The sequence below is a fragment of the Terrapene carolina genome, unplaced genomic scaffold (genome assembly GCF_002925995.2).
Source record: "Terrapene carolina triunguis isolate 2854851 unplaced genomic scaffold, T_m_triunguis-2.0 Scaffold234, whole genome shotgun sequence".
In the NCBI taxonomy this organism is placed as follows: domain Eukaryota; kingdom Metazoa; phylum Chordata; order Testudines; family Emydidae; genus Terrapene; species Terrapene triunguis.
Window position 1 is genome coordinate 4973759 of NW_020664585.1, and position 27671 is coordinate 5001429.

General features: G+C 41.4%; 2 protein-coding genes across 3 annotated transcripts in view; one reads left to right on the plus strand and one right to left on the minus strand.

Moving 5' to 3' along the window:
• Nucleotides 1–20926, minus strand: part of PTPN11 (protein tyrosine phosphatase non-receptor type 11) — a 34026-nt gene extending 13100 nt beyond the window's left edge. The window contains exons 1-9 of one of the 2 annotated variants that reach the window (XM_024196258.3): nucleotides 20833–20926; nucleotides 14054–14176; nucleotides 11768–11962; nucleotides 10346–10538; nucleotides 7154–7270; nucleotides 6442–6555; nucleotides 2707–2803; nucleotides 2150–2229; nucleotides 1859–2017 (exon numbers count right to left, since the gene is read on the minus strand). In XM_024196258.3, coding sequence (XP_024052026.1) covers nucleotides 1859–2017; nucleotides 2150–2229; nucleotides 2707–2803; nucleotides 6442–6555; nucleotides 7154–7270; nucleotides 10346–10538; nucleotides 11768–11962; nucleotides 14054–14176; nucleotides 20833–20846 — 1092 coding nt within the window. In that variant the 5' untranslated portion in view covers nucleotides 20847–20926. Of the gene's footprint in view, nucleotides 1–1858; nucleotides 2018–2149; nucleotides 2230–2706; nucleotides 2804–6441; nucleotides 6556–7153; nucleotides 7271–10345; nucleotides 10539–11767; nucleotides 11963–14053; nucleotides 14177–14776; nucleotides 14817–20832 lie in introns of those variants that run through there. The other variant, XM_024196259.2, reaches the window with a different exon arrangement.
• Nucleotides 20927–23171: 2245 nt separating this feature from the next.
• RPL6 (ribosomal protein L6) lies at nucleotides 23172–27414 on the plus strand. Its single transcript, XM_024196257.2, has 6 exons — nucleotides 23172–23361; nucleotides 23459–23557; nucleotides 24733–24876; nucleotides 25529–25577; nucleotides 26170–26354; nucleotides 27225–27414. The coding sequence occupies exons 1-6, from the start codon at nucleotides 23197–23199 to the stop codon at nucleotides 27375–27377; spliced, it is 795 nt and encodes a 264-aa protein (XP_024052025.1). The 5' UTR covers nucleotides 23172–23196; the 3' UTR covers nucleotides 27378–27414.
• Nucleotides 27415–27671: the final 257 nt, after the last annotated feature.

Consider the following 27671-nt stretch of genomic DNA (forward strand, 5'->3'; position numbering starts at 1 on the left):
ACTGGCACGATTTAGAGAGAAGTGCCAAGAAACTTGGGGAATGTGCAGCAGAAGTGTTGACTGGTGGAACAAGCAAAACGGCTATTGCTAGAGCATCAGCAACATCTAGCAATCCTTTACAAAAAACATAGATCAAAAACTGAAAGTCAAGATGAGCCTGGCCCACTTGATCAAACATCACAGAAGTTACAGGATTCTGAGGGTGCTCTGAAGCGTAACTCCTTTGAAACCACCCAAAATCTCTTCATTTTGTTCCAGGAGTGAGGAAGCCAAAGCACAGCTCTTTCCAATGAACCAGCTGGTCTTTCTTCACTGCACTCTGAACAGAGGGAACCTGTCACACATCATCAAGCCAGCCAGGGAGAGGTCTCGGTTTGTTCTTGTTTTTTTAATTAAGGGCAGGCAGGATTTTAACAACTCAGAAGTCAAAACTCGTCACTAACCCACCGCCCTGCTGATGGCAGGCTGGAGACTTTAAGGTGGGGGGAAATGCCAACAAAAGCTACAAATATCCAGCTTCTGTACTAAGATTATTAAAATTCCTCATTACATATGGTCACGCAAATGAAAAAACATTGTCAATTATTTGTTACATAACAGAGCACTAGCCGTCTTCTTACTCAGCCTTTTTCCAGGCCCTCATCATACTGAGTGGAAGGATAATTTTCTTTTTATTGAAGACATGATGTATAAGATTCAAACACGAAATATCATATTCACAAAGAGATAGAGGAAAGAACACAGAAAAGGCACAGAAACTAAGAGAACAAGTACAGACCATCAGCAAAAGTGTTTGCAAAAATCCAAGGCAGATCTTCTGTTTCCCCTCATCCACCCACCCACCCGACAAGTTTAGGATCCAGAAACAGAGTAACAGCCCCAGATCGCAGGAGGGGGAACAAACGAGATCTCTCTGCATTTAAAGAAACAAGACGAGGTTCTGGGATACATAACTGTAAAAGTTCTCTCTTTCAAAGTAATAAACATGCTAGTATTGCCAGAGCAGTTCACTAGAGACTCACAGATCACTAGGGTTGAGTGAGCACATGTGCTCATGCAGAACATGGCTCGCAGACTGCATTTGGAGGCAGAAAACATTGTTAGAAATAAACGTGCTAAATCACTTCTGCTTTGGGGAGTCTCATCTGGATGCAGTTACAATCCAAATGACTAGCTCATTGTACAAGCCCAAAGAGTTTTATCAATCCCAAGTCTGGAAAGTAGTGAAAATAAAGAAGGAAGAAGAGAAACACATTCTGGTAGTCTCATAAACGCTATTCAGGCTAGCACGAATGCATGGCAGACAATTTCACTTAACACTGTCGAAATTTCCAGTTAACAAGTGGTGCACTCCAAGAAGTTTATTTTCATAGTAATAACTGCCTTCTCCCCTCCCCCGCAACCTGCTTATACAAATAGAATCCACAAAGGCTTTGCAACTAATAGAGTTTGGGCTTGATACCAATAAACAGCAATATTTTAGTTTCAAGCACACGGCATTAACTCCCTTAAAGTGTACAGTGTGCCAGCCTGGCTGCACCAGTTCCTTCACTGTTCCCTCCCCTTAAGTAATTTTGCAGTAAGTAAATTCATGTAAGGCAGCTGTAACTTAGTCAGCCTTTATTAAACAAGAGCCTGATCCTGTGAGATGAGTGTGCCCTTGATTCCAATCGCTATCAGTGAGAGGAGAGGGCACTCTGCATCTTGCAGATCAGGGCCCGGGTCTCCAATGGGAGTTGTAGCTGCACCATATCACCATTTTTAAACTTGTAAGTCAATGTGACTGAAGTCTGGTTAGTCCTTACTTGTGTTGAAACTTAATAACTTTCAGTGGGGCCCGCCTGAGGTTCCATTTTACCTTTCCTCTTTCGACTTCTTTTGTTGTCATAACGATAACACGAGAGTTCTCCTGGAATACCATTCTCCAGAAGTCATTCACTGTGTTCTGTAGGCAGCCTTGAGTAGCAATGTAACTTTTTTTTGGCTTTGAATTGTTGCATTTAGTTTCAAATTCAGGCTAGAGATCAAAACAAATATCAATGAATGATGTGATTGTAAAATGACTTTAATTTGTTTTTAGGAGGGAATACAATAGCAAGCATGCTATGCTCTGTGCCAGTGACAGATTGAAGGAGGCAATAACACTTACCATAATAATATTAGCATTGATATAATCTGAAACTGGTTCATTTGGATCTCCGTCATGTAGAACAACTCTGGTATGATCAACTAGAGGAAGAATAAGTAAACAGCATGTTAAACTGCTGCATTATGTGATTGCTAACTAGTCAACTTGTAATTGGTTCCTTAGTACCAAACAAACTACATGAAGGCCAAGTTTCGCATGTACTTGACTACTTACCATTTCTAATAGCTAAGAAAATGGCCAGATGACTCAACCTTTCCTCTCTCCCTGCTCCCTAGGACAATTATTTAGTCAGTGCTTCATATTTGCAATTAATCTGAATATGAGATATATAAAAAGTATATATAATTATTCTGTCCTGCACCCTACAGCACAAATTAATCCTCTTAAACTTACTAAGCACTAGTGTTGATCACTGAGCAATAGTTTAGCTTGTTGGTGTTTTAATAGAACAGCACTGTACTACTGGCCAATAATGATTAGCTTCCCAGTGAAAGGATACGTGAGTGTACCAGCCCAATGTTAACAGTGAAACAAGAAAAAGAGTGAATACTACTTACAAGGTAAAATGTTTTTGTATCTATTTTTGTTTTTGCTTTCTTGCCGTTGACCCTCTTTACGACTATATAGAAGTTTGCATTCTTGCTGTTGTAAAGTCTAGATGAAAAGGGCACAAACAACTGGTTTTACTAAAACTTGCACCACATTGGGAATGATGAGACAGAGTGCACACAGTGGTGGCTCTCGAGAAAAGTCTGACATTTGACTATCATACTAGACATCATTAGAAAAATGAAATCTCATGCGTCAGCATTCAGGTTGGTTTGATAAGGTTGGTTCAAAGGGTTAAACACACTGAATTAGGAAATTCAAAACAGCAGAGTTACTAGAAATAATATGTGACGACTTTGAAGGCAAAAGCTTACGTCTGGAATCCAAACTTTTGTAAGTCAAGTAGCCCAGCTGGCTGAATAATCATGAGGATTTTATTCAGCTAGTGAATGCATTTGCAAATATATCCTCATTATCTAACAAACGGTAGTTACTCTCCCCACCCACTCTCGAACCCCAACAGTGTTCAAGAAGTTTCTCAAACAGTATTATGCAGCTGGAACCGGCCTCTTTATAAAAGAAGTTGACATCACATTCCTTGATTTCCTGTCTCCATCTGCTGGTGGTACAATATATATTCCAGAATCAGTTAAGGAAGTTCTTCAATATAAACCTGTTTTACGGGAACCATTTCACTATATTTACACCAGGGCCTTTAGAAGCGGCTATCATCTTCACTCTTTTCCTCTTTGTTCCTGAATCACTCCAGTTGGTAGAGAAAATTTCGGAGCCAGGAATATCTCACTGTGGTTTGGGATACGGTATACAGTGGTTGTATTTAACGTTTCTTCCGTTTGAGGGGGAAAATGGGGAATACTGTTGAAACTGGTAATTTACATACAGAGAATCACTCTCAAATCAATAGGCTGTTTTGTTTTGTTTTAAAGGAAGAAACCAGCACCAGATGCTATTAAAAATGTAGAAGGTACATACACTATCGCATAGAGGGGAAGAGACGTCCCCCTTACTCTCTTTCTGGTAAGATGATGATAACGGTAGCTCCAGATGGAGGGGTTGCACCCAAACAAAATAATAATAAATTCCTAAGCAAAGCATACAGATTATACAGCTGTCATTCCAACACTATTTAAAATTAACCTGGAAAATGGCTCAAAGAGTCCCTCTCTGCAGTAGTTTTATTTTAGCATTCCCAAAATGTGAGTGAAGAAGCAATGAATTCAAGGACGAGAGAGTGTTTTATATAAATAGCTGGGGAGGAAGATTTGTACTGCAGTGAGTGTGTTTGACCAGTTATCCCTCACGATCCTGCCATGATCAGCACACTAACACTTGGGGACTTTTGTTTTCTAAATTGCTTATTTCTTTCCCCTCAGTTTAAAAGGGTATAATATAAAAAACTGAATGGGCCAGCTTTGAAATGGATTATTTTCCCCATTTGCAGCCATATCACTATTCACACATCCATTTCTTATTACCACCAAAAGGAACACTGAAAAAGCAACATGCTATGTTGGAAATGTTTACTAGTATTTACTGGGCATAAATTCAGGTATGACATTTTGTTCTACTGCATATAACTGCTTAAGCAAAAACTTTACACTCACATTTGTGGATTCTCCTGAAATTTCTAGCAAGCTGAGTTATGTGAAAGTTTATCCTGGATTCTATTTTTACAAAACCATTGTTGCTCAAAATGCATAGTCGATTGCTTGACTAGACAAATATAGCCAATTTATACTTGAAATCAATAGCAGAACAGTATAGGAAGAAAAAAAGAGTTAATACAATACCAATCTTTCTGGGAAGCAGTTTCTTACAGCGCTGTTCAGGTCACCTTACACAGTAAGTGTGCTTCAAAATATACCCCTAAACCCTCTTATATTTATAACACAATTGCTTACAAATTAGAAAGCACTTTATAGGTCATCTAAGATCCAACCCAGTTTGTACCAGTTCTTTAATTTGTTGTTCTATATCTTTCCCTATCTCTGCTTGGGATACCATATTTTAAACCAGTTCCCTGTGAAGGTACCTGTATTAGGACATAGAACAAATATATCTTGCCTTTGACAGGCTTTATATTTGCTAATGCCAAAAGCTACATTTTGTTTTGCAGAGTGTTGTGGGATATACATCTCTTGACATAAGTGGACAGAACCGTGGGAAGGATATAATACAATTCAGTTAACTGCCCACATGTTGGACGTAATACAATATTAATATGGTATGCCCTACGCCTAACATATATGTATTGGCTAACACCATGTAATTGTAAAAACAATGCAGTCTTCAGTCTAAACCACTGGAAACTTTCTATTGCCATCAAGTATGGTTTTAAATAATCTTTGCAAATTAACTGGCAATTTAAGCAGAGAGTTTTCTTGGGGAACAACTGCATTCAATTTTCTCCATGCAAAGTGCAGTTATTGCAGAAGAGAAAAGCAGGGATTTTCAAAAAAAAAAAAAAAAAAAACCAAAAGGCTTGTCAACATGAACACTTAGCTTACAGCAAGGTGGGATGTGAATCTACCCTACGCTAGCCAGCCGCAGACTAGCTGTCCCTGCTGACGTACGTCAACAGTCTGATCTAGTCCTCTTTGAAATAGGAGTAGATTAAAGTGCAACTATTAATACAGGCCAGCAGAGTCCACACAGACAACTAGACCATGGCAAGCTAGTGCGGGGTAGATTTACTTCCCAGCTTCTTGCGAATTAAATATTTGCGTAGAGTTAGAGCTTGTCTACAAAACGCTACACCACCTACTCCAATGGGAGGGGGTTCTCCTGTCAGCATACGTAATTCACCTCCCCGAGAGGCACTAGCTAAAAATCGATGAAAAATTCTTCTGTCAACCTAGCGCTATCTACATGGAACTTAGGTCGGCTTAACTATGCTGCTCAGGGGTGTGGATTTTTCACACCCCTGACCAGCATAGTTAAACTGACCTCATTTTCTAGTATAGACCAGGCCTCAGATGCCTAAATCCTATCAAATTTCAATAAGAGTTGGGCACCTATCTCCCATAGGCTCCTCTGAAAAAAAAATGACAGTCAAATCCTATAAAAGCATAAACAAAAGTCACTATTTTGACTATTATGTCCAGTGGAGTTGCTAACCAGCCATCTAATACCAAACTTGTTTGTACTTCACTTGTAAGGAAGGGAGTGTCATCTAGTGGTTAGAGTGGGGAACTGGTCATCAGGACTCCTGGGTTCTGCCACTGAAACTATAGTACCTCTGCCTCTTTCTATCCATCAGAAAAAAATCACCTACCACACTGGGATGTCACAAGGCTTAATTTTTTTTGTAAAGTAATTTGAAATCCTCGCATAAGAAGAATTAGAAAAATGCAAAATTATTGTCTCTGGGACTTTCAAGAGAGCCTACAAGAATTCCCACTGAAAGACAACATGAGTTGGTGCCAAAATCCCAGCCGTTCCTGTTAAGCAATGTCTTCCTAAGCCCAGAACAATATCAGCTCAAAACGGGGTGGGAGCCAGTGCTCGGGGTTAAAAGAAAAGGCACACCTTTCAAGCACTCATCTTTGGCCGACGCATGAGAGGAACTGGCAAACTGGAGAAGTTGCAATATCTGGCACAGGAGTGGGGAGCAAGAATAAAGATTTGAGGGGCAAAGGGCCCTAAGCAGCTGGGAAATTGTGGTAAAATTATAGTTCTATCACTGAGACACACCAGCTTTACATTTGAAACATTTAAATTACCTCAAATTCTTCCCAGAAGCCTTGCTTGACTTTATCTGTGGTCTCTGCTAGCTTGCTTAGTTCTCGCACCCGGCTTTCAATCTCTGCAGCATTAATACGGGTTGTATTCAGGGGCTAATCAAGAAAGATATTTTATATTAAACCACAGCACAGCAAACAGAACAGGATAAAGCTAGTTTACACAGATCTCCTGTATTAAACATATTGTATGTAGGTACCACTCAGAGTTTTAGGACCCAGGCTTCACTCCAGATTTTGAAGCCCCACCCCACCCCCTCTTTTTTTTTTTTTTTAAATCAGATTCATGTGGTGGTAGTCACACAGTTTCATGGTTCCAGTTTCAGTGCATTAAGCTTCCTCTCCTCCTCTCTTTTTGACAGGATTTTAAAATCCTTGTAGACCCAGAATTCTCAATGAAGCCAAGGGGAGTTCTAGATGCACCAGAATTAGGTCCAGAGAATTAGGTCCTTTATAGATGGCTAAAAATAACTAGCAGCTTAAATCCAGTCATTGGACCACCCTGAAAGATTAAGATGCTGTTGTAAAAGAGGATGGTAAATTCACTTTTGGTTTTAACGCTGAATGAATGTCTTTCAACACTTTACAGAATGTAAGAAAAAGGTTGAGCTCCCCCCACCACCACCCTTCCCACCTCTATGTCCTGAAGTTAATAAATGTTTATGATCCAAGTTCTAGCATTTACTAAGCTCACCTGCTTGAGCTGTAGTACTGTGCCCAAAGTTTCTACCATGGGGTTCTTCTTATAATGTTCCACTAGATCTGTTAGAGAGTCAAATTTCTCCCCTCCGCCAACATCGTATTTCAGCTCCTTCCAAGAAAGATATTCAAAATGTGCTCATTCATAGCAATGTACACAATAATCAAAATAAAGTCTGCATTAATTACCTCTTTAGAATGTTCAACCAATCACAAGATCCCTTAAATGAGTACTTAAAAACCTATTTAACTATCCCCTGCCATTCCATACTGAAATGATAAAAGATGATTTGCTACAGTCATATTCCACTGAAAAGTTGTAATACATTTCTAATTAGAACATTTTAATGTTAAGGATAACAGTGTCTCTATCTGATACTCACCCCAAGTAGAATACTTGAGGGATACAATCAGAGAATCAGACGTGAATTTGTGAATAAATCAAAACAAAAGCACAACAGAATCTAACATTGGGTCCTGGAACACAGGTATTTGTACTGTAGTCCTTGTTTAAAAAGCAAGTCAGCAATATAATTACTATCTCATCTACCATTAGCATTTATGAGGTCAGCAACAGATCGAGGGCATGGAGAACTCTAACAACTTTATGTCCCAAACTTTCATAAACTCAAATAATTAAACATGTTAAAATGGCTAATATACATAAAGATAAATGTACATAAAGAGCTGCAGACACTTATTATCTTCTAGGTAACAGTCAGCATGGATTTGTGAAGAAAAAAATCAGGTCAAACCAACTTAATAGATTTCTTTTGCAGGGTAATAAGCCTTGTGGATGGGGGGAAACTAGTAGATGTGGTATATTTTGACTTCAGTAAGGCTTTTGATACTGTCTCGCATGAAGTTCTCATAAACAAACTAGGGAAATACAACCTAGATCGGGGTTCTCAATCTTTTTCTTTCGGAGGCCATCCCCGCCTTGCTAAAAAAATTCTACAGCCCACCTGTGCCACAACAACTGTTTTTCTGCATATCCAGTAGATTAAAAGCCAGGGTTGGCATTAGGGGGTAGCAAGCAAGGCAATTCCCCAGAGCCCCACACCACAGAGGACCCCGTGAAGCTAAGTTGCTCTGGCTTTGGCCTCCAGCCCTCAGCGGGGCTTGGGCATCGGCTTTTTGCCCTGGGCCCCAGCAAGTCTAACGCTGTTCCTGCTCTCTGGTTTATTTTGGCAGATCCCCTGAAGCCTGCTCGCGGCCGCCAAGTGGGCCCCGGACCCATGGTTGAGAACCACTGACCTAAATAGAGCTCCTATAAAGGGGTTGCATAACTGGTTAGAAAATCGTTCCCAGAGAGTAGTTATCAGTGGTTCACAGTCATGCTGGAAGGGCATAACGAGTGGGGTTCTGCAGGGATCAGTTCTGGGTCTGGTTCTGTTCAATATCTTCCTCAATGATTTAGATAATTGCTTGGAGAACACACTTATAAAGTCTGCGGATGATACCGAGCTGGGAGGGGTTGCAAGTGCTTTGGAGGAGAGGATTAAAATTCAAAATTATCTGGTCAAACTGGGGAAATGGTCTGAAGTAAACAGGATGAAATTCAATAAGGACAAATGCAAAGTACTCCTCTTGGGAAGGAACAATCAGTTCCACACATATAAAATGGGAAATGACTGCCTAGGAAGGAGTACTGCAGAAAGGGATCTGAGGATAGTGGATCACAATTTAAATATGAATCAACAGGGTCTCACTGTTGCAAAAAAAGTAAACAGCATTCTGGGATGTATTAGCAGAGGTGTTGTAAGCAAGACATGAGAAGTAATTCTTCCACTCTACTCCACGCTGATTAGCCTCAACTGGAAATAGTGTGTCCAGTTCTGGGCGCCACGGTTCAGAAAAGATGTGGACAAATTGGAGAAAGTCCAGAGAAGAGCAACAAAAATGATTAAAGGTCTAGAAAACATGGGGTTTGTTTAGTCTTAAGAAGAGAAGACTGAGAGGGGACATGAGAGCAGTTTTCAAGGACATAAAAGGTTGTTTCAAAGGAGGGAGAAAAATTGTTCTCCTTAACCTCTGAGGATAGTACAAGAAGCAATGGGCTTAAACTGCAGCAAGGGCGGTTTAGGTGGGACATCAGGAAAAGCTTCCTAACTGTCAGGGTGGTTAACCACTGGAATAAATTGCCTAGGAAGGTTGTGGAATCTCTGTCATTGGAGATTTTCAAGAGCAGGTTTGACAAACCCCTGCAGGGATGGTTTAGATAATACTTAGTCCTACCTTGAGTGCAGGAGACTGGACTAGAAGACCTCTCGAGGTCCCTTCCAGTCCTACGATTCTATGATTCTATAAATAAAGGCAGGAAATTACCTTGAAATTTTGACGGCATTTACTGAATGCACAGCCAAAAAACACAAAAACCTCTAGCAGGCACTCTCACTCAGTTGCACCATTTCCACCCCAAATTCCTGATTTCTCTATACTAGGCATGTGGGAAGGGTTGGTTTTGCTTTTTTTAAAGACAAATAAAAGTATTACAAAAACTGTATTTTCTAAAAAAGGATTAAAGTACTTTCAACAGATTTGACCCTTTAACACCGATACTCAGGCACACATTAAAATGTTTTGAGAATAAAAATAGCCATCAAGAATTAATCCTGGCATCAGATACTTTAAACACATTCTTTAGTAAAGGCAAACTACCCTACCTGAAGTTTAAACTGTAGGACAAGGTTTCCCTGAATTAAATATTTACTGTATTTTGTTTGTTATTATGGAAAGAAAGACAAAATAACCAGCCTCCAGAGTACAGCTACAAACCCCCCACACACACACCTGAATGGATTCTGAGATCTATTATATAAAAAGAGAAGTAGTAAGACAAGACTGCAACAAACTTAAGAGAGATTCATGAATGTGAAAGGCTACATCAGCAGAGGCTTTGAGACAGACTCTTGATGCAACCAAAGAGAAACCTCTTAGAAGCTCCTCAGCAATATAGATATGCTATGGCACGATTCAGTGAAAAAAAGAAAATACTAATAGAATTCTTGAAATTAGCAAAGAAGACAATTTGAGCAAACAAATAATATGCTGTACATACAGCTCCGTCTGACCAAAATCAGTGGACTGAATAGTATTGAGAAGTCTGTAATGCCTCTCCTGACAGAATAAGCATGCAAACCAGGAAAGAAGCCTTTACAGTCAAGAAGTTCCGGCTTTGTTGTACCTGGCACCGAATCATGACATGGGTCACTTTCGATTTCCCATCATTACTCTCGCCTTTATCATCTCCTGTCCGGACTGAAAGAACAAAGTCTCCTGGGTGGCTTTGACTCTCTCGCACAAGGAAGCTTCCATGTTTTCCTTTTTCTGTTAATAACTTTTCAGCTTCTTTTCCAGAAAGGTGCCCGTGAAACCACCTTAAATTTACAATAAAATAAATAAATAAATATAGTTGCCCTTCTCCTCACTGTACCCATGACTGGGCCCACCTGGCTTAAACATCTATAACAAGCCAAAATGTTCATACTAAACTGAGGTCTCAAGGGCCACAAGTGTTGCTAAAGGTACCCAAAAACCTAGCAAAGTACAGACTTAGAAAAAATATGAATTGAGAGGGCGTGTGTTCGCACATACAGAAATACTTCAGAAGTAATAAAACATTATGCACAAAACAACTCTCAAAACAGAACTTGCATACACAGAAAACGGATTAAGATACTTCAATTCTTATGCATTTAAACCTTGGAAGAATGCCACCATTGCTTAATAAAAATCTATACAGATCACAAGAAAGAAATCCCAAGAGAAAAGTCAGCAAGAACTGAAGTGGGTTCTAATAAAATTTCAGTTACTGCAATTAGATACCTCAAATTTCTCTTGTATTTTTTGCCATTGTTTATTTTATGCACTTGCATGATTTCAGTGCTCTTATGTTAACAGAATGTATCCATAGTGTCTAAGGAAAACTATTTCATCAGACCTTATGATGGCGTGGTTCTATTATTTTTCCCTGCTTTTCACTTCTGAGAATAAACTGACATCTACTGGCCGTAATGCTGAATAATGGGTCAAGACTAATTAATTCCAGTTTCCAAAAAGAACTACATTCATTTCTGAAGAGTTCCTTCGCTATACTTCCTTAGTAAGTATTCAAAGTCTGAGATCCTACTGATCAGTGCTGTCTTGTTAAAAATGTCAGTTTCAGCAATCTGTGTATTTGCATTTGACTTTTGTTTTCTTAAACCCACATACAATACAGGGTTACCAGGATAAAAATATGCTCTGAAATATATATTGAAGTCACTGCAGTAACACAAATAATTCTCTGAAGCTTTTGCAACCAATGAAATTTTCCAAGAAGGATCGGAAAGCGGGTTGTGTAGTTTACTTTGTTTTTGTTTTAGTTACTGCAACGTATAGGGCCTATCCTCTCCAGTCCAGATTCTCCCACCCTTACTCAAGTTGAGTAATAGCTTATTTTGCAAGTAGTGCCACAGAAAACAGTTGGACTACTTGCAAGGTAAGGTACTGCCACCCTTACTTACACTGAGTAAAAGCAAATTTTTAAGGTTAATAGGAATTACATGCATACGTGGAAAGGAGAATGGACTCCTTCATATTTTTCACCACTATTTTTCTCTCTCACCTTTCAGATGTAGGATCAGCACAATTCAGTGGATATTTTAACTCTATTACGTCTCCATTCTTTTCTTTGAGCTGCCCATGGTGTTCCATGTAATACTGGACTAACTCAGCCAACGTGGCAAATTTTTCTCCTCCATACAAGTCGTAGTAGTCTCCTGTGTTCTGGATCTTGATGTGCGTGACAGCTCCATTTCGCCTAAATGTTTATTACACCAAAAAAAAAGAAAAGAAAAGAAAAGAAAAAGAAAAAGACAACTTACACAAGTTCGCCAATTTCAAACCAATCACTTTAAAATATTCCACTCTACTAGCTTGGAAATTTTAGTAGATTAGCTTTATATGTCAGTCACCTTCCAGCAGATGAAATGCAGCATATCTAAATTACTGCATACTGTGAGTGAAGCAACTATACATCTAATAGCAGGGCAATGAAACAGCATCAAGGATTACAGGAAGAGGAAGTGGTTGTTTAACAGTCAGTACAGAAATAAGATTTTTTTCATTCCATAATTACTTAATGGCTCCACTGAACCACAACAGTCTTCATGAGCCCACAGGGTACATCTACACTGCAAAAGACGACCCACGGCAGCAAGTCTCAGAGCCCGGATCAGCTGACTCAGGCTTGTAGGGCTCAGGCTAGAGAGCTAAAAACAGTGTCAACGTTCGGGCTTGGGCTGGAGCCCAGGCTCAGAGACCTTCTCCCTCCCTGGGTCTCAGAGCCCAAATGTCTAGACTGCTGTTTTTAACCCTGTAGTGTGAGTCCCACAAGCCTGGGTCAGTTGACCCGGGCTCTGAGACTCGCTGCCATAGAGGTTTTTTTGTTTTTGCAGTGCAGATAGACCCACATTGTCCAATAGAAGCTGCACAGACCTCCTGTCCTCTATATGCAATTCTCATGACGGAGGGAAGTCTTCATCATCCACAAGATGCCGCATTAGGGGTTCTGTGCTACCACTTTCTTCAGAGTGGAGTCCAGCTCTGCCCGGTATAGCAGTCAGGCTCTAGGAAAGGCTGGACAGACTCCAACTGTCACATTCAAGGAGCAACTCAGACATCCTAACATGGTTCCCCAGCATGGGGATTTCCCTTAAAGACAGGTCTGCTCCTTACAATCAGTCAAGGATAGCCATTTATGTAAGCAATTAGCCTCTACCTCCACTAATATCAATGAAGAGCAGAGATCAACGGCCATCATAAGACTGCCCTAGGTAGGACTTAAATGGAATTCTCAGTCAGGAAACTTCAGCCGCCCCTCCCCCCCTCCAATGCATAGATCTTTGATGAGGTCTCCTTCCCTTGACTCAGCTCCACTAAGACTACCTTAAAATCTAAGGCAACAATGAAGTGTCAGACATGCCCTTTTCCCCTTCCCCATCCCCACATTGTCTCAGAGGACACGTACTCCAGAAGGCGCATTTTAGAAGCTGGAATACATGAGGAGTTGCCTTTAAAAACTTGTTCATTTCTCCTAACAAACGAGATTACCTCAATATTTCCTTATTCTTGTTATAGGAAAGTATCTTGAGTGTGTGTGGAATGATCTCTTTCTATTTGACAAGCCACCATCCTAGTCTCATTCAAATCCCCCTCACTTCTTCTGCAATCCCTAAGAAGTGAGACATTACAGAGGGAAGAAAAATTATGTTATTCCCTCCTTTGGATTTTCTCCATGAGCCCTTTCTCGTATGGGTTTTTAGGGGGTGGGCTCCTTGGGGCAAAGACTATATTTGCATGCTGTGTTGTACAGTGCCAAGCACATTTTTGGCATTAAGTTACACTGCAAATATCTATATAAGGTAACTGGCAAGTTTTTAAGTACTATCAGTGTAGCTAACGGGGTGATGAGGGGGAGAAGAGAAGACAGAATGCAGTATAAAGGAGCACAGATCTTACATGCATGATCTTGCTAATGCCGTCAGCTCTGCTACTTTTTGGACAGGAAGCCTAATGGATTTCTTTAAAAGGGTAGGGAATGGAGAAATTATGAACTGGCTGCCATTTCACCTCTACCTTTCTGGCTCACTACAGAGCCAGGATCCACAGCCTTCCAAGCTCTGCACAACTTGGAAAACCAAAGACATTTGGGTTCCTATGCAGAAGAAAATGTAAAACTATCAACATAACAGACTCAGAAGTCAGAAATAGAGAAGAACATGTAGATCACAAAAGTCTCATCTCTCTACCCAAACAGGATTGCTCTCCACAGAACAATGGCAATTGGAAACTTCTGTATGTTTGGGCCAAGTGGGTATTAAGGACAGAGCCTCTCAAACACTTAACTTACCGAACAGAAAGTGTAAAATCTCCTGGGTTACTTTTACTGGGCCGGGCCAGAAAGCTGCCATCAACGCCTCTTGTCAGCAGTAAATTTTCTGCCTCCACTCCAGTAATATTCGGGTGAAACCATCTACGCAAGATAAAGAAGAAAAATAATTTAAAACCAGAATCTCTCTTTAGCTGATGCCACATTGCCACACAAATATCAGATAACATTAAAATCACTGGATGCAATATTGGATTTTAAAGAATTTTGTTATGCTTTGAAAAAAATCATCTCAAAAAATGTCAATGTAATTCTAACTTGTACTTTTCGTGTCACCAGTTAAAAGTAGGTTTTCTTCTACATATCGCGAAGATCCTCTGATAAGAGATGCCATATAAGTGGAAGTACTATAGCCACACCATTGGAAACTGTTTATTTCAGAGGAGACATGATAAAAAGTATATAAAACAAATGGTATAGAGCAGGGAAGTCAGGCACTCATATTTATCCTCTCATAAGACAACAGCAAAGTCACATTCAATGAAACTGAAAGACAACTAATAAGAACAAAAACACGCACTCCTCACCACCAACATACACACAACTTGCGGAACTCGATGCCACTGGATTCCATGGAGGTCTACAGCTTATTAGGACTGAAGAAAAAATTAGACATAAGAATACTGAAAACATCCAAAGTAGCATTAAGACAGTTTTATTTAAAAAGTAAAAATAAAACAAAACCTCATGCTTCAGGGCATAAAATCGATCACCAACTGATGACGGGGGTCAGGAAGAAACTTCCCTTGTGGACAAGTTATTCCACAATTGTCCAAAATATAGCTTTCTTACACCTTCCACTGAAGCATCTGGTACTGGCCACTGCCAGAGATTGGCTACCTGACTAGATGGAGCAATGCTCTGATCTGGTCTGTCAATTCCTATGGTCCTAAAATATCACACTCTTAAAATACAAAACACAGAGGAACATCATATTGGTTTTCACCACCCACAAGCAGCCTCCTGAATGACCAAAACAGTGGACCTCGCCGGAGGAAAACCATATATGGCCTATATCTATAACTAAAGAGTTCAGCATCACCACCTATGGCATTACATTTCAGCAGACTTATTTGTAGTGATTTAGTTAACAAGTCCATGTTTCCCGTATCATCGCACAAGTTTTATTCCTCTGCTGCAATACAGAAGTAATGCAACATTAAGATGGCCAACAACTCTACTGCCCACAAACACCTGTCAGGGATGGTCTAGATAATACTTAGTCCTCCCGAGGTCCCTTCCAGTCCTATGATTCAGGTAACTGGAAATGATATCCAGGCACAAGCTTTGTGAACTAAGGAGAGACTAGGATTATTATACTATCAATGCAATCAACTGAAGAGAAAATCTAAGGTTTGCATCAGCCCTCACTATCCATTATCTCCCTCTCCATCAGGGCTCCCCTGTACAGGCCAAAAGATGCTCTCTCTCACAAGGAAGTGAGCTAGGGAAATATAGGTTGGAAGCTGAATCAATACAGACATGTATAGTAAAGACACATCAAAATTGCACACATACGAATAAGATCAGCTCCTTTGCCAAAAATTCAGAAACAAAGATAATACTAAAAAAACAAAACAAGACACTTTTTAGATGAGTTCACCTTCATGCACAGACTGAGCATGGAAAATTTCTACCAAAAGGTGTTCCAGAAAGTTACAACAGAAACTTAATTATAGCTGTAAATATCTACTATTTCAATTACCTTTTGGACCAAAGCATAAGTCTGCCCCAGTTGTACCAGGGGAATCAATGGAGAAACAATACACAATCAGATGTCTGAGGAGAGTTCCCAATTTAACCAGACATGTTTTAAAAGCTGAGAAACTAAAAGCAAGACTGTATCCACTGCCACCCAGCTGGCCAAGACAGAACACAGAACAAAATACAGTACTGTCACAGAAATGCAAAATGCTGGGCAAACAGTGTGCAACCATTTGACTCCAGTGGCTTTGCCAAACTACTTTCTTGGGTTTTATTTTCACCTCAACTCTTGAAATTAAAGTCTTCCTAGACATTTGAAAGGCTTCATTATTTTTGTAACTGCTATAAATCATGCACCCCTGGACATATGCACTTTGATTATAGACTTACACAGCATATCTGAGAGAAAGCAGCAGAATCCACTGCTCTTGAAAAAACCCAGTGAGTTTTTCCCCTGAGTAAAGCAAAACATCACAGCAATACAGACACTTGGCTGCTTGGCAGAAATCTGCTGTTACACTTATAAAAATACTATAACTAAAAATGTACATAGCATTTCTGATTATTCCCAACATAAATCCACATTTCACAGTAAGCTGCCATAACAGAAAGCTGTGCAAGTGCATGTTTAAACATAGGGCATCTCTTTGATTGGCAGCTTAAATTGAGAAAGACTTATTATTCCAATAAAGTAATACTCCATACTCCCTACTCCGGCAAATTTTTCCTAAAGAATACTCTGGACACTTTTAGAGCTTCCAAAACAGCCAAGTCCCTAACAGAGTCAGTCTAGCTAATATACCCAGGGAAATTAGAAGTAAAGGTGCACAAGTGCAACTTGAAAAGGAAGTAATTCTACATGGGAACCTTAGATCTGTCTGTGTATATCCTATCTAACCAAGAGAACCCCGTTCAGAATATTGCACCTTTAGCAGAGCCACCAAAAAAATAAACTACTCTGGGTATAGCTCAAACCAGGAAAATGTAAGTAAAAATCCAACTACAGTACTTTGAGTTTATCACAACAGACAAGAGTTAATCAATTGACAGATAATCTTACATTTATCCAATGCTCATGATCCTGAAAGACCTCAAAGCTCTTCAAACTATAAATATGCAATACCACTGAAATGTAGCTGCTTCTGGGCAGTAACCAATCAGCACAACAGCGAGACATGCATTTTGGCTAAGAAAATTGGGGAAAACGTCTACTCTTCCCTAAGGCTTTGGCTACACGGGCGCTGTACAGCGCTGCAACTTGTTGCGCTCAGGGGTGTGAAAAAACACACCCCTGAGCGCAGCGAGTACAGCGCTGTAAAGCGCCAGTGTAATCAGTGCCTGCAGCGCTGCACGCTCGCTCGCAGCGCTGCAAGCTATTCCCCTCAGAAAGGTGGAGTACATACAGCGCTGCGAGAGCTCTCTCGCAGCACTGGCGGCACGACTACACCTGCGCTTCACAGTGCTGCCGCGGCAGCGCTGTGAAGTCCTGAGTGTAGCCAAGCCCTAAGAGTCATGGGATCTTCAAAGCCCACTCAGGACCTCAGCTTTCCTCATCTCCTTTGAAAAATACACACAGTACGTGCATGATATTCAACATAGTTACCTTGAAAGGTTGAAGAGAGTAAAGCCTGTTAGCTGGATTGGCAAGTTTCTACCATCACCAACTAAACCCAGCAACATAACCTGACTGTCTGCTACCCACTTTCACCCAATTAAGTAACTGATAACTTTAACCTCTTCTGGACCCCAGATGACCACATTTGCTTAGAAAAGAGGAATCTATGGTTAACACATAGTGTGTATTATGTGGACTGTGGATTATGAAAGACGGACTTAACCCACACTGGTGACCAGCCATTAAGTGGCAACAGGATGACAGACAAGATGACCCTGCAAAACAAAAACAAACAAAAAAAAACAATAACTTAGGTCAGAGGGATTGAATTAAAGATTATATGGACCAAGAGCTAGACTTTTTAAAGTATTTAGATGCCAAAAGATAGAGGCAGGCACCTAGTACAATTTTCAAAAGCAGCTATCTTTAGACACCTTTAAACGTCTGGTCCTAAATGTGTACAACTAGACTAAGCAGCTTTACAAGTACCTGGAAGGTGTAAACTGCAAGAAGAATTTTATGTGGTATACAGGGAGACACAGGGATAGAACGAAGATGAAATTAATAATGGGAAAATTTTGCCTGAATGTCAAGAAAAGTTTCCTGATGGGGAAATGTATTAATCTTTGGAATAGTCTGCCAAGAGAAGCAGTGCAAGCCGCATTGCCTGGGATTTTAATAACCAAACTGGACTGGATGCTAGACAATGTACTCCAAGGAACAATCTGGCTATGTAGGTTTCCCACAATCACACCCCACTATATAACTTCTACGAGAAGCAATAACTTCAAAACATTGCCAGGCAGGAGTTTTTAATGTATGTGGGATTTAAGTGAAGATTTTATTGAACTTTAGTTATAATTACATGAAAAAGAGAAGCATAGATACAGGTATGTGAACATATTGGAATCAATCCTACAGGCATGCCACATGCAGAACTTCCATTAACTTCACTGCAAGTTTACACACACACACACACACACACACACACTACTTGCAACACCTGGTCCTCCAAGTACACAAATATACATACCACCACATTACTAGTTAGACACATCATGTAAAGTTACATGAAGATAATACATCTCAGTGAACAGAAGGGACCCTAATATAACATATTTGAAAATTGGTTATGGAATCATGCAAGAGATTATGAAAGGAGGATCTTTCTTCCTATAGCCCACCAAAGCTGGGGTTTGGGACCCAAAAAGGTACATCCAGGAAAGTGACCAAGTTTTTGCACATGTTGTAACTTCTGTTCTAATGGTAACTGGTTCTCCTGCTTGCTCACCCTTGTATTTTTGGCTTTGAGTAGGAAGATGCATTTGTCAACCACCCCAAATAGAAAGAAATGGGGGTGTTAGTGATCTATGTTAAATGGTTCCGGACCGGTGATCAGGATAACCTCATTTGGCATATTGCCACCACATTTGCGCTTTTGCACCACGCTGGCCACATCCTTTCCAACACTGGTGGGAGAGCACAGAGGATTGCACAGACACAGACAGGAGTAATATAAACCCTATAGAGGATTTTCACTTACGTTTCCTTTCATAGGAATGGAATGCATTTTAGATTTTTTTCTGCTTTCCTTTGCTAGCTCTGTTCTAAGCAGACACAGGAGTTACTCCTAGTGTAAAATTGACCAAGAGCTTAGAATACAATCAAAAACCAATACATAGCAACATATTCTATTTATGACCACAATGAGAACAGAGGGTTTAATGTTCCCCAAAGCATGATTTAATAGTTTCAGCCACACAGCATTCTACTTGGCATTTTACAATAAGGCAAAAATGCTAGTGGAAAGATAACCAATGAGACAGTCAAACATCACTTACAACAAGGACAATGGGGATAAGTAGAAGGCCTTTTCCAAGAGTGTGTGTGTGGATGGGGATAGATAGATAGATAGAGGGGGTGGATGGGGATAGATAGATAGAAGGGAACATGCCCTTGTTTCAGATAAAGAAATATTCTGGAGAATCAGGGTATGACTGTACAAAAGCCCTTGGCAGAACTCAGAAGGTTTAGGACATCCTTGAATCACACACTACATTAACAGTGTATTTCTCTTTTCTGATTAGAGTTTGAATAGTCAGCAAAATTTTGGGGGGAGGGAGAGAGAGGAGCATAGTATCGATTTACCACCTTGAAAAGAGAAACAAAATCAATATGATTCTCCATTTCATGATTGGGCTACTCAGATCTCCGTTTTGACTGCAGAACAGATTAGAGTGCTTCTGGGTTTTGGCTGACACAACTAGACAGATCGGGAAAGCGGTGACTTTTAGTTTAATTATTCCTACTTATAGGCTCACTGGTTTGTCTGTATTTCTAATCTTTATTCACTCTCTCTCATGAACCCCTTTTAACTTCTGAATGGGCTAAGAGGACTAATTCTCAAGAGTCAGTCAGTGAGCAAATACTGTAAAATGGGCACTTAACTAATGCAGGCATATGCATTTTAGGCTTTATTTTAAAAGGGGGGGTGGGAAAGCATCACTGAAACTGATATGAAAAGAAATACTTAAGATTTCACCCCCACCCCCATTTCAATTTTAAAATTTCCCTCCCACTTTAAATATCTACCCAAGCTGCTGGAGATCCACACACAATAATATGGTGCTAGGAGGGAAGAGAACCCTGAAATGAAATTGATAATCTAGCTTCATCATTCTAAACTGAAAAAGAAAAAGTAAACAGACAGCATAAAGCAAATCAGATTTTTAAAAATACTGTCAGCTTTCATAATCAAAGGAATTAAATGCAGGTAAAAAAGAGTGAATAAAAGAAAATAAATGGGAAATGTACTGACAAAGGATAAACAAGAGTCTTCTACAAAGTAAAAATGAGATGCAGAAAGACATACACATCTGCAATAAACTCAAATTTAACTGAGTTTTTCAAATGCTAAATCCAGCAATATTGCAGGTCTTTGGAAGTAGATAATGTTTTCACCCCTCAGCGCAGAGAGAGCGGAGCCCTGCTAAACTACACGTATCGTATAGGCCACCTAAAACATTAGCCTGCACTTAGTAATTGTAGAAGCTGATTCACGGTTTAATGCCCAAATCCGCACACTCAGTAATGCATCTGTTGCTAATGCCCACTGCCACACGGGGTGAATTCTCCAGATCCGGGAATGCCAGACGGACACTTTACTGGGTCACTGAATAAATTAAACTGTGATCTGCAGGGGGAGGGCCCCTGCCTACACCAAAGAACACCCGGCATGGGGGGGGGGCTGCTGCCCTTTAATTACCCGCAGCAGAGAGCGGCCCCGCACCAGGGGGGAGGGGGGCTCGCCCTGCCCCGGGGGAGTCTCTGCCGCCCACCGCCGGGCCCTTTGCTCCAGGGGAAGATGGGGCCCCGCCCCCCACAGTGAAAGGGGCAGGTGGCCCCGGCCCCCTCGCCTCACCTCCGCGATGTCATTTTCCCCCGCGGCGCCTGCAGCTGCCCGTCCCCCCGAGTCTCGGCCTCTCACTGGGTGGGGGGGCCTCCCCCGGCGGGACGCGGCCTGGGGGAGCGTGAAAAGCAGCCGCAGCCAGGCCGCGGAGACACAGAACCCCGGCGCAGCCTGCCACGACGTCATCCGTCCGCGACCGGCCCAGCCTCCATGGGTGGGGGCGGGGCGAGCTTGCGAGGCGCGCGCTCGGCTGCCTGGCCTGGAGCACTGCGGGCTGCACGGGGTGCATGCATTGAGGGCTGCATTTCCTTATCCCAGGAACTCCGCTGGCACGAGGGATCTGCATGGAATGATGGCTGGATAGTTTAGAGGAGCTCTGCGTGCACCCATAGGTGCATCTTCTGAGCACTCTCTGCGTGCACCGGATCAGCTTTTAAATGTCTCATGGGAACACATGGTACTTAAAGGAGCACCTTCCATCTAAATCTTTTACAAACATGATCTGAGGCGACACTGTTAACTTGTTTTTAATGACTGTTTTCAAAAAAATTAGTTTGCTGATCGAGATCCTTTTTTAAACAGTGCTATTTAAAACAAAAAAAAATCCTCTTACAGAAATAGAAGGCATCTTACTCCCACGCTGGAGTCATCCTACTGCTTGAGAAGGGAAGCGCAACTAACCATCAACAAGATACTTTACTATATTCAAAATGCTCTCAAAAGTTCAAAGAAACAAACTTAAAAAGAAAAGAAATGTCTCTGATCTCTTTCATTTATAGTTGGGGGTTACACATAAGAGTAGGTACAATTTTTGTCTACAATTGTGTTTTTCAAGTCAATAGTGTCACCTTAAGTAACCTTTATAAAACTCTGCGAAGTAGCTATTTGACATAATATGCAGACGGGGAAACTAAACCATATAGAACCATGACGCTGACATGTAGGTTTATTATTAATCAAGACCCCAATTCTGCAGATTTACACAAACTTTACTTTTACAAGTTCCAGATAGTGAAATTAAACACTTAGTTGTTTGCTACATTGCGGGGGGGGGGGGGCTTAAGCCATCTGCAGAACCAAGAACAGAACTCATAAGCCCTGTAACTACTCAACACATCACATACCTTCTTCTCCAACCCCAGCCAAGATAGAATCCAGTCAGTCCCACTCGTGACCAACCTCCACTACCTCGTTCTATAACCAGAGGGCGAGAGTGTCCTCCCTTTGACCCAGATCTTGACCCTCCTCCGCTCCGTAGAGAGCTATAGGCAGCCAGAAACCGCTATAGGCCACAGACTACATCTCCCAGCGTGCCCCGGAGTGGACGGGGTGACGTCAGACGCCGGACTCGCTTTAGAGCCGGGTTCCCGGATATTGCTCCCTTTCCCTTCTAGGAAGGTAAGAATGGCGGAGTGGCGGCGCTTATTGCGGGGGAGTAGCAGTTACTATCTGCCACCATCTGCCGTGAGGAGGCCCCGAAGGGCCCGCGGGTCCGGCTCGGTGGCTCCGGGGGGCCCGGATACATGCGGGGGGGCACGTATGTGCGGGGTTCGCGGGCCCCGGTAACTCCGGGGAGCGTAGGCCGCGGATGGCCCGCTATGGGGACTGTGTGGCTGGGGATCCGGCAGCCACCGTAATGGATTGAATAACTCCTCGGGTGGGGGGTGATCCTAGGAGCCCTCTTCCCTGGGCGGTGACCAGACTCAGCCGGAGCAGAGGTTGGGAGCCTGTAAAGTGCAGCCCCAGCCCGGCTTGAAGCCTTTGGTCCGAAACGTATGAGGACGCTCCAGCCAGAGGCAGATCGTATCGTGTGGGTGGTGGGCACACATAGGACGGAGATTCTTCCTTCGCCTCCAGTCTCTGCTCCCTGCGGTAAATCATATCTGAGCCTGGCCACCTTGGGGACTCTGTCTAGGGCATGTAAAAGCCCCAAATCACCATGTGGTTTTGGCCTTGGGCATGAGAAGTTGGTTATTGCCCCTCTCTCCACTTCGCTCTATGGGCTGTCATGCAGTTGCAGCCCCAACTTGTATTTGCATTTTTCTCTTCCCTGGGCTCTCTGCTTTAGTACTTTTGGACATGGTCAGGTATCTGAATTGTATCACCTGTATTTACTACATACGTGGCCTTGTGTTACAAGCGAGATGCAATGGATGTGGTGTCCTGTGCATCTTGATTAGGCTCTGTGTAGTTTAGGTGGCTTTGATGCAAAAGATAGTACAGTAAACATAGCCGAATAGTCTCAAGACCACTGTAGGAATACCATGGATATTTTAAGTATAATTTGCTTTTGTTTTTTGCAGCCGTTACATTTTTTCTGTACAGTTTCTTTGTTTAATGTGGCAATCACTAATACTTTATTTTGATATTTGGTAGATGGCAGGCGAGAAGAAGGCAGGTGAGAAGAAGGCAAAGAAGCCTAAAAAGCACCATGCAAGCCGTAACCCAGTGCTGGCCCGAGGAATTGGGAAATATTCCCGATCAGCGATGTATGCCAGAAAAGCCATCTACAAGCGCAAGTATGATGCGCCAGAAACAAAGGTATAAGGGGAATGAATTTCGATGTTTAACTAATTAGGTTGTGTCTCAAACTTTCATAAGTTAACTTGTCTGAAATTTTTTTTTGGTTTGTCAATAGATAGAAAAGAAAAAGAGAGAGAAAGCACCTGCTACCCTCACAAAACCAGTTGGGGGAGATAAGAATGGAGGCAACCGTGTGGTAAAAGTTCGTAAAATGGTAAGAATAGATTAGTGGAAAAAACTAACTAAATTGCACAAGCAGAATTTTGCTCCTGCAAAACACTGAGTTACAGAGTTGCATTGATGTAGATGACAAGAGAATATGCTCCCTATTCTGTATTGAAAAATTTCCTTAGATAGTGCTGCTATTGATGTACTTCTGGGCTATAAGACAGTATAATCTCCACATAGGTTGTCTGTATAGCACTGTAAAACTGTTATGTAGGTACTCGCATTTAAGCTAGTGACTTATTAATGGAGGGGGTTTGAAAAAATGGGGTGGGGAGTAAGTCTTGCTTTTAAAAAGATACGCATATCACATCTTTATATTTATTGTGGCTTTTGTGTTGCAATATTCTAGAACAGGTGTTCCGTAACTGGTGCATGCATCACTGATGCTATGGGAGCTTGATGTTCCATACATTTACTTCACAATAACTTTTTTATTAAAGAAAGTGGCACACTTAACAATAAAGCTGGAGAGCAGCTGTTCCAGGCAAACTAGGAACCTTTTCGTTCACACCCACAGTGTTCACATGGGGGAGCTACAGCACAGCACTGCTATTCACACCTCTGTTGGGCAGTGTAGACGTGGCCTGAATCAGAGAATGTGTACAGTTGGCTTCTGGGTGTATATTACTGGGCTAATTGCCTGTTGACATGTAAGGGAGACTACTGCATGCAGCATTAAGGAGTTTCCCATGGGAAGATGCTGACAACCTCCATGATGGACTAGGCCCATTGTTTGAATGGGCCTAGGCCTATGAATGAGCAGCACAGTAGGGCTCCTCTGGCGTCTCTGTAGTGAATTGTAAATACAATCACAAATAACATACATTTACTGTATTATTTTTTCTCTGTTGTGTAACTGATTAGCTATCTGATGCAAAATGCAACATCGTGTACCTAACATGTATCACTCAGAAGTGCCAGTTTCTGTAAAATGCTAGCCTGCAGCAAAGTGAATCCTGTGCACAACAGAGAAACAAACAAATCTAAAGTGGGATAGGGTGGAAATGGCCTTTCAGGAAAAATAGTCTTCCCATGAGAGAAGAGGTGTTGCATCCACTAAAAGGGGAAGGATCAAAACTCAGATTAAACTGTTTTCGCTAAATTCGCTGATGGAATAGTAAAAGTGTAGTTTTGGCTAATAATTTGCTGCTTTTTCTCTAGCCTAGATATTATCCAACTGAAGACGTTCCTCGCAAGCTCTTGAGTCATGGCAAAAAGCCCTTCTGCCAACACAAGAGGAAACTGCGGGCTTCTATTACTCCAGGAACTGTTCTGATCATTCTCACTGGTCGCCACAGAGGCAAGGTAAAGGAGAATTGTCTTTCATATATCCTTCCATGCCACATCTGCTCTTCAAAATATTGGCTTGGCTGGTCTGTTAGAAGTTTCTGTATGCTCTGCAGAGCCTGTGATGCCATAGCCCCCTATTATAAATGCAGCATATACCAACAGAAGGAGTTTTTCGGTCAGTGCTAGGGGTGGGGGTTTGCCCCGCACCCCGACTGACAATTTATACATTGATGTACCTAGAAGTGTAGACCATGCCTTGCTTATACCACTGTGATAGGTAAAGAATTGGAGGGACTTGCAGTTGATTGCCAGACTTTACCCAATATAAACCCATGTAACTTACAAAAGGGGCTACTTAGGAATGAAATTGTTGGGTCCCAAGCCAGTTCCTGTTCCAGTTTTTTAAACTAGACAATTAAACATAGTCCAGCTCCTTAGGTTTCTAGTTTGGTTTCCCTAACCATTGGGAATGGGTCCTGTCAAATTAGAACAGTCTTTGTTCTAAAGTGTGGTGGATTTGGTACTGCTATGCCTTTTGCCTTTCTGGCTAAAGTGTGTCTCTCCTCCTTTGTAACTTTTTGTACAAAAATCAGGTCCTGATATTTTCTCAGACATCAAACTGCATTTAGCATTGCTGTCTCAGACTAATGTTGTGTTTGGTTTTCAGCGTGTGGTCTTCCTGAAGCAGCTTGCTAGTGGCCTGTTGCTGGTAACAGGTAAGAAACTTTATTCACTCAAGTCTCTTGAATTCCTGTTGAATTCATTGTAAGTCTGTCCAGGCAGCCTGTCTTCAGACTCTACCATGATTGCCATTGTTGTACTTGTCTGGGAATAGAAATTTTTCTGACAAACCTGAGGTACCCATGACATGACTGTTAGAAGTTCTGATATCATTCAGTCTTCCAATGCTAGAAACACTGGATAGCACTGGAAATCTGAGAGAGGGAGTGAAGTGCCCTTCCTCTAGCAAAAGAGGGTACCTCATTGGCAGTACCAATAACTTGCAGTTAAGCCTGTGGAGCTAACACATTTTTAATGAAGTATCACTGTGCTTTAACATCTGAAAATACTGACAACGCAAGGAAGCTCTTAGCATTATCAGAAGTCTTGAGAAAGGCGTCTCCTAATTTTCTTTATTAGTTCAGATTTTAGTAGGTGAAGCCAACTGTCCTCTGCAAGAACACAACCACTTCAAACTAATCATCCTAATGGAGAGTGACCTTCCTTTGAGTGTAGCTAAGGGGGTACTATTTCTCCAGTGATAAGGTGACATTGCAACTCATTCTAAGTATTTTTCTATGCCACCAGGACCCTTGGCTATCAATCGTGTCCCTCTGCGCAGGACTCACCAGAAATTCGTTATTGCCACATCTACCAAAGTTGATATCTCTGGGGTGAAACTTCCAAAACATCTCACCGATGCGTACTTTAAGAAGAAGAGGCTGCGTAAGCCCAAACATCAAGAAGGCGAGATCTTTGACACTGAGAAAGAAGTAAGGATAACAATGATTAGTATTCCTATTTGCAAATGTCTTTTTCAATGTTTGTAGCCAAGATGGAAGGGGAGGGAGATGTCTTTCCATGAAACAGATTTAATGTTTAAGAATAAGAACATGTTAAAAGAAAGCAAGGTCAGGTCCACTAAAATGCATGAATATGACAGCATTGGGAAAAGTGTTGCAGCCGTGTTGGTCACAGGATATTCGAGACAAAGTGAGTGAGGTAATATTTTTTTTTTTTTTTTTTTTTTAGACCAGCTTCTGTTGGTGAGGGAGATAGTGAGGGAGGTAACATCTGAAAAGCCTGTGTGTGTCTAACACTGGGGGGGGGGGGGGCGAATCTTAAAATGTTATCAAAATAACTCCATACTGAGGAGGTGCTTGAACACAGGTTCTTAAAGCAGTGTCTCCTATGTGCATGGACTCAATCTTGTACTGTAAACTGAGTCATAAAATAGCCCTGAATTTTCTTAATGCGCATTCCATGGTCTGTTGTCCATAAGTGTTCCATGTGTTGTGATTTTAGGGACTCCATTTGCACCATAGCATCAGCTGATTAAATTTAGCAACAGCTCTTTTAGCTAAGATCTATTCCTACTCTTTTAAACATATTCTTATCAGTTGTGTAAACTCAAACAGCTTTAATTATCTACTGTAGGTGACTTGAGTCTTGTGGCCCAAATAGAACTACTTTTTGTTTGTTGTTCACTGGAAAGGAAAATTCCAAGTGAATGCTGAGAAATGCTGACTCGGTGAAAAATCCCTTGCCATGGCAGGAAGCAAAAGCCAGCCTTATCTCTGTAGGGATAACCAACTGTGCCTAAATCTCTCCAGTATTTTAACTCTCTTAATTTTGTTCTTTAGAAATATGAGATAACAGAACAACGCAAGGCAGACCAGAAGACAGTGGATTCGCAAATCCTGCCAATAATCAAGAAGGTGCCTCAGCTCCGTGGCTACCTGCGTTCTGTATTTTCTCTCTCCAATGGAGTTTATCCTCACAAATTGGTGTTCTAAATTTTCTGAAAACACATTAAAATTGGGAAAAAACTGAGGTTTGTCTGATTCCAGTTATAGTTAACTTTGTAATGTGCATATCTTAACACAGTTTGGATTGAATTAGAAAACTGCTAGGGGTTTTAAGTTGTGCTATTATGAGGAATGTGGCCCTGCATTTCAAACAGATGGAGTTTCTTACATGACATAAGAGCGAGTGACAGCTTTCAGAAATGCACTGTTAGAACCATTAGTCCCATTTAAAGTGATGGGAGTACTAGGCTCGGTCATCACGCTACGTGGGAAGGATATCCT

Excerpts from the sequence above, each read along its gene's own strand:
- RPL6 (XM_024196257.2), top strand. The coding sequence starts at position 23,197 with ATGGCAGGCGAGAAGAAGGCAGGTGAGAAGAAGGCAAAGAAGCCTAAA. Across the intron at positions 23,558-24,732 it reads TGGTAAAAGTTCGTAAAATG|CCTAGATATTATCCAACTGA; the intron begins GTAAGAATAGAT and ends CTTTTTCTCTAG. Across the intron at positions 26,355-27,224 it reads TCTTTGACACTGAGAAAGAA|AAATATGAGATAACAGAACA; the intron begins GTAAGGATAACA and ends TTTGTTCTTTAG.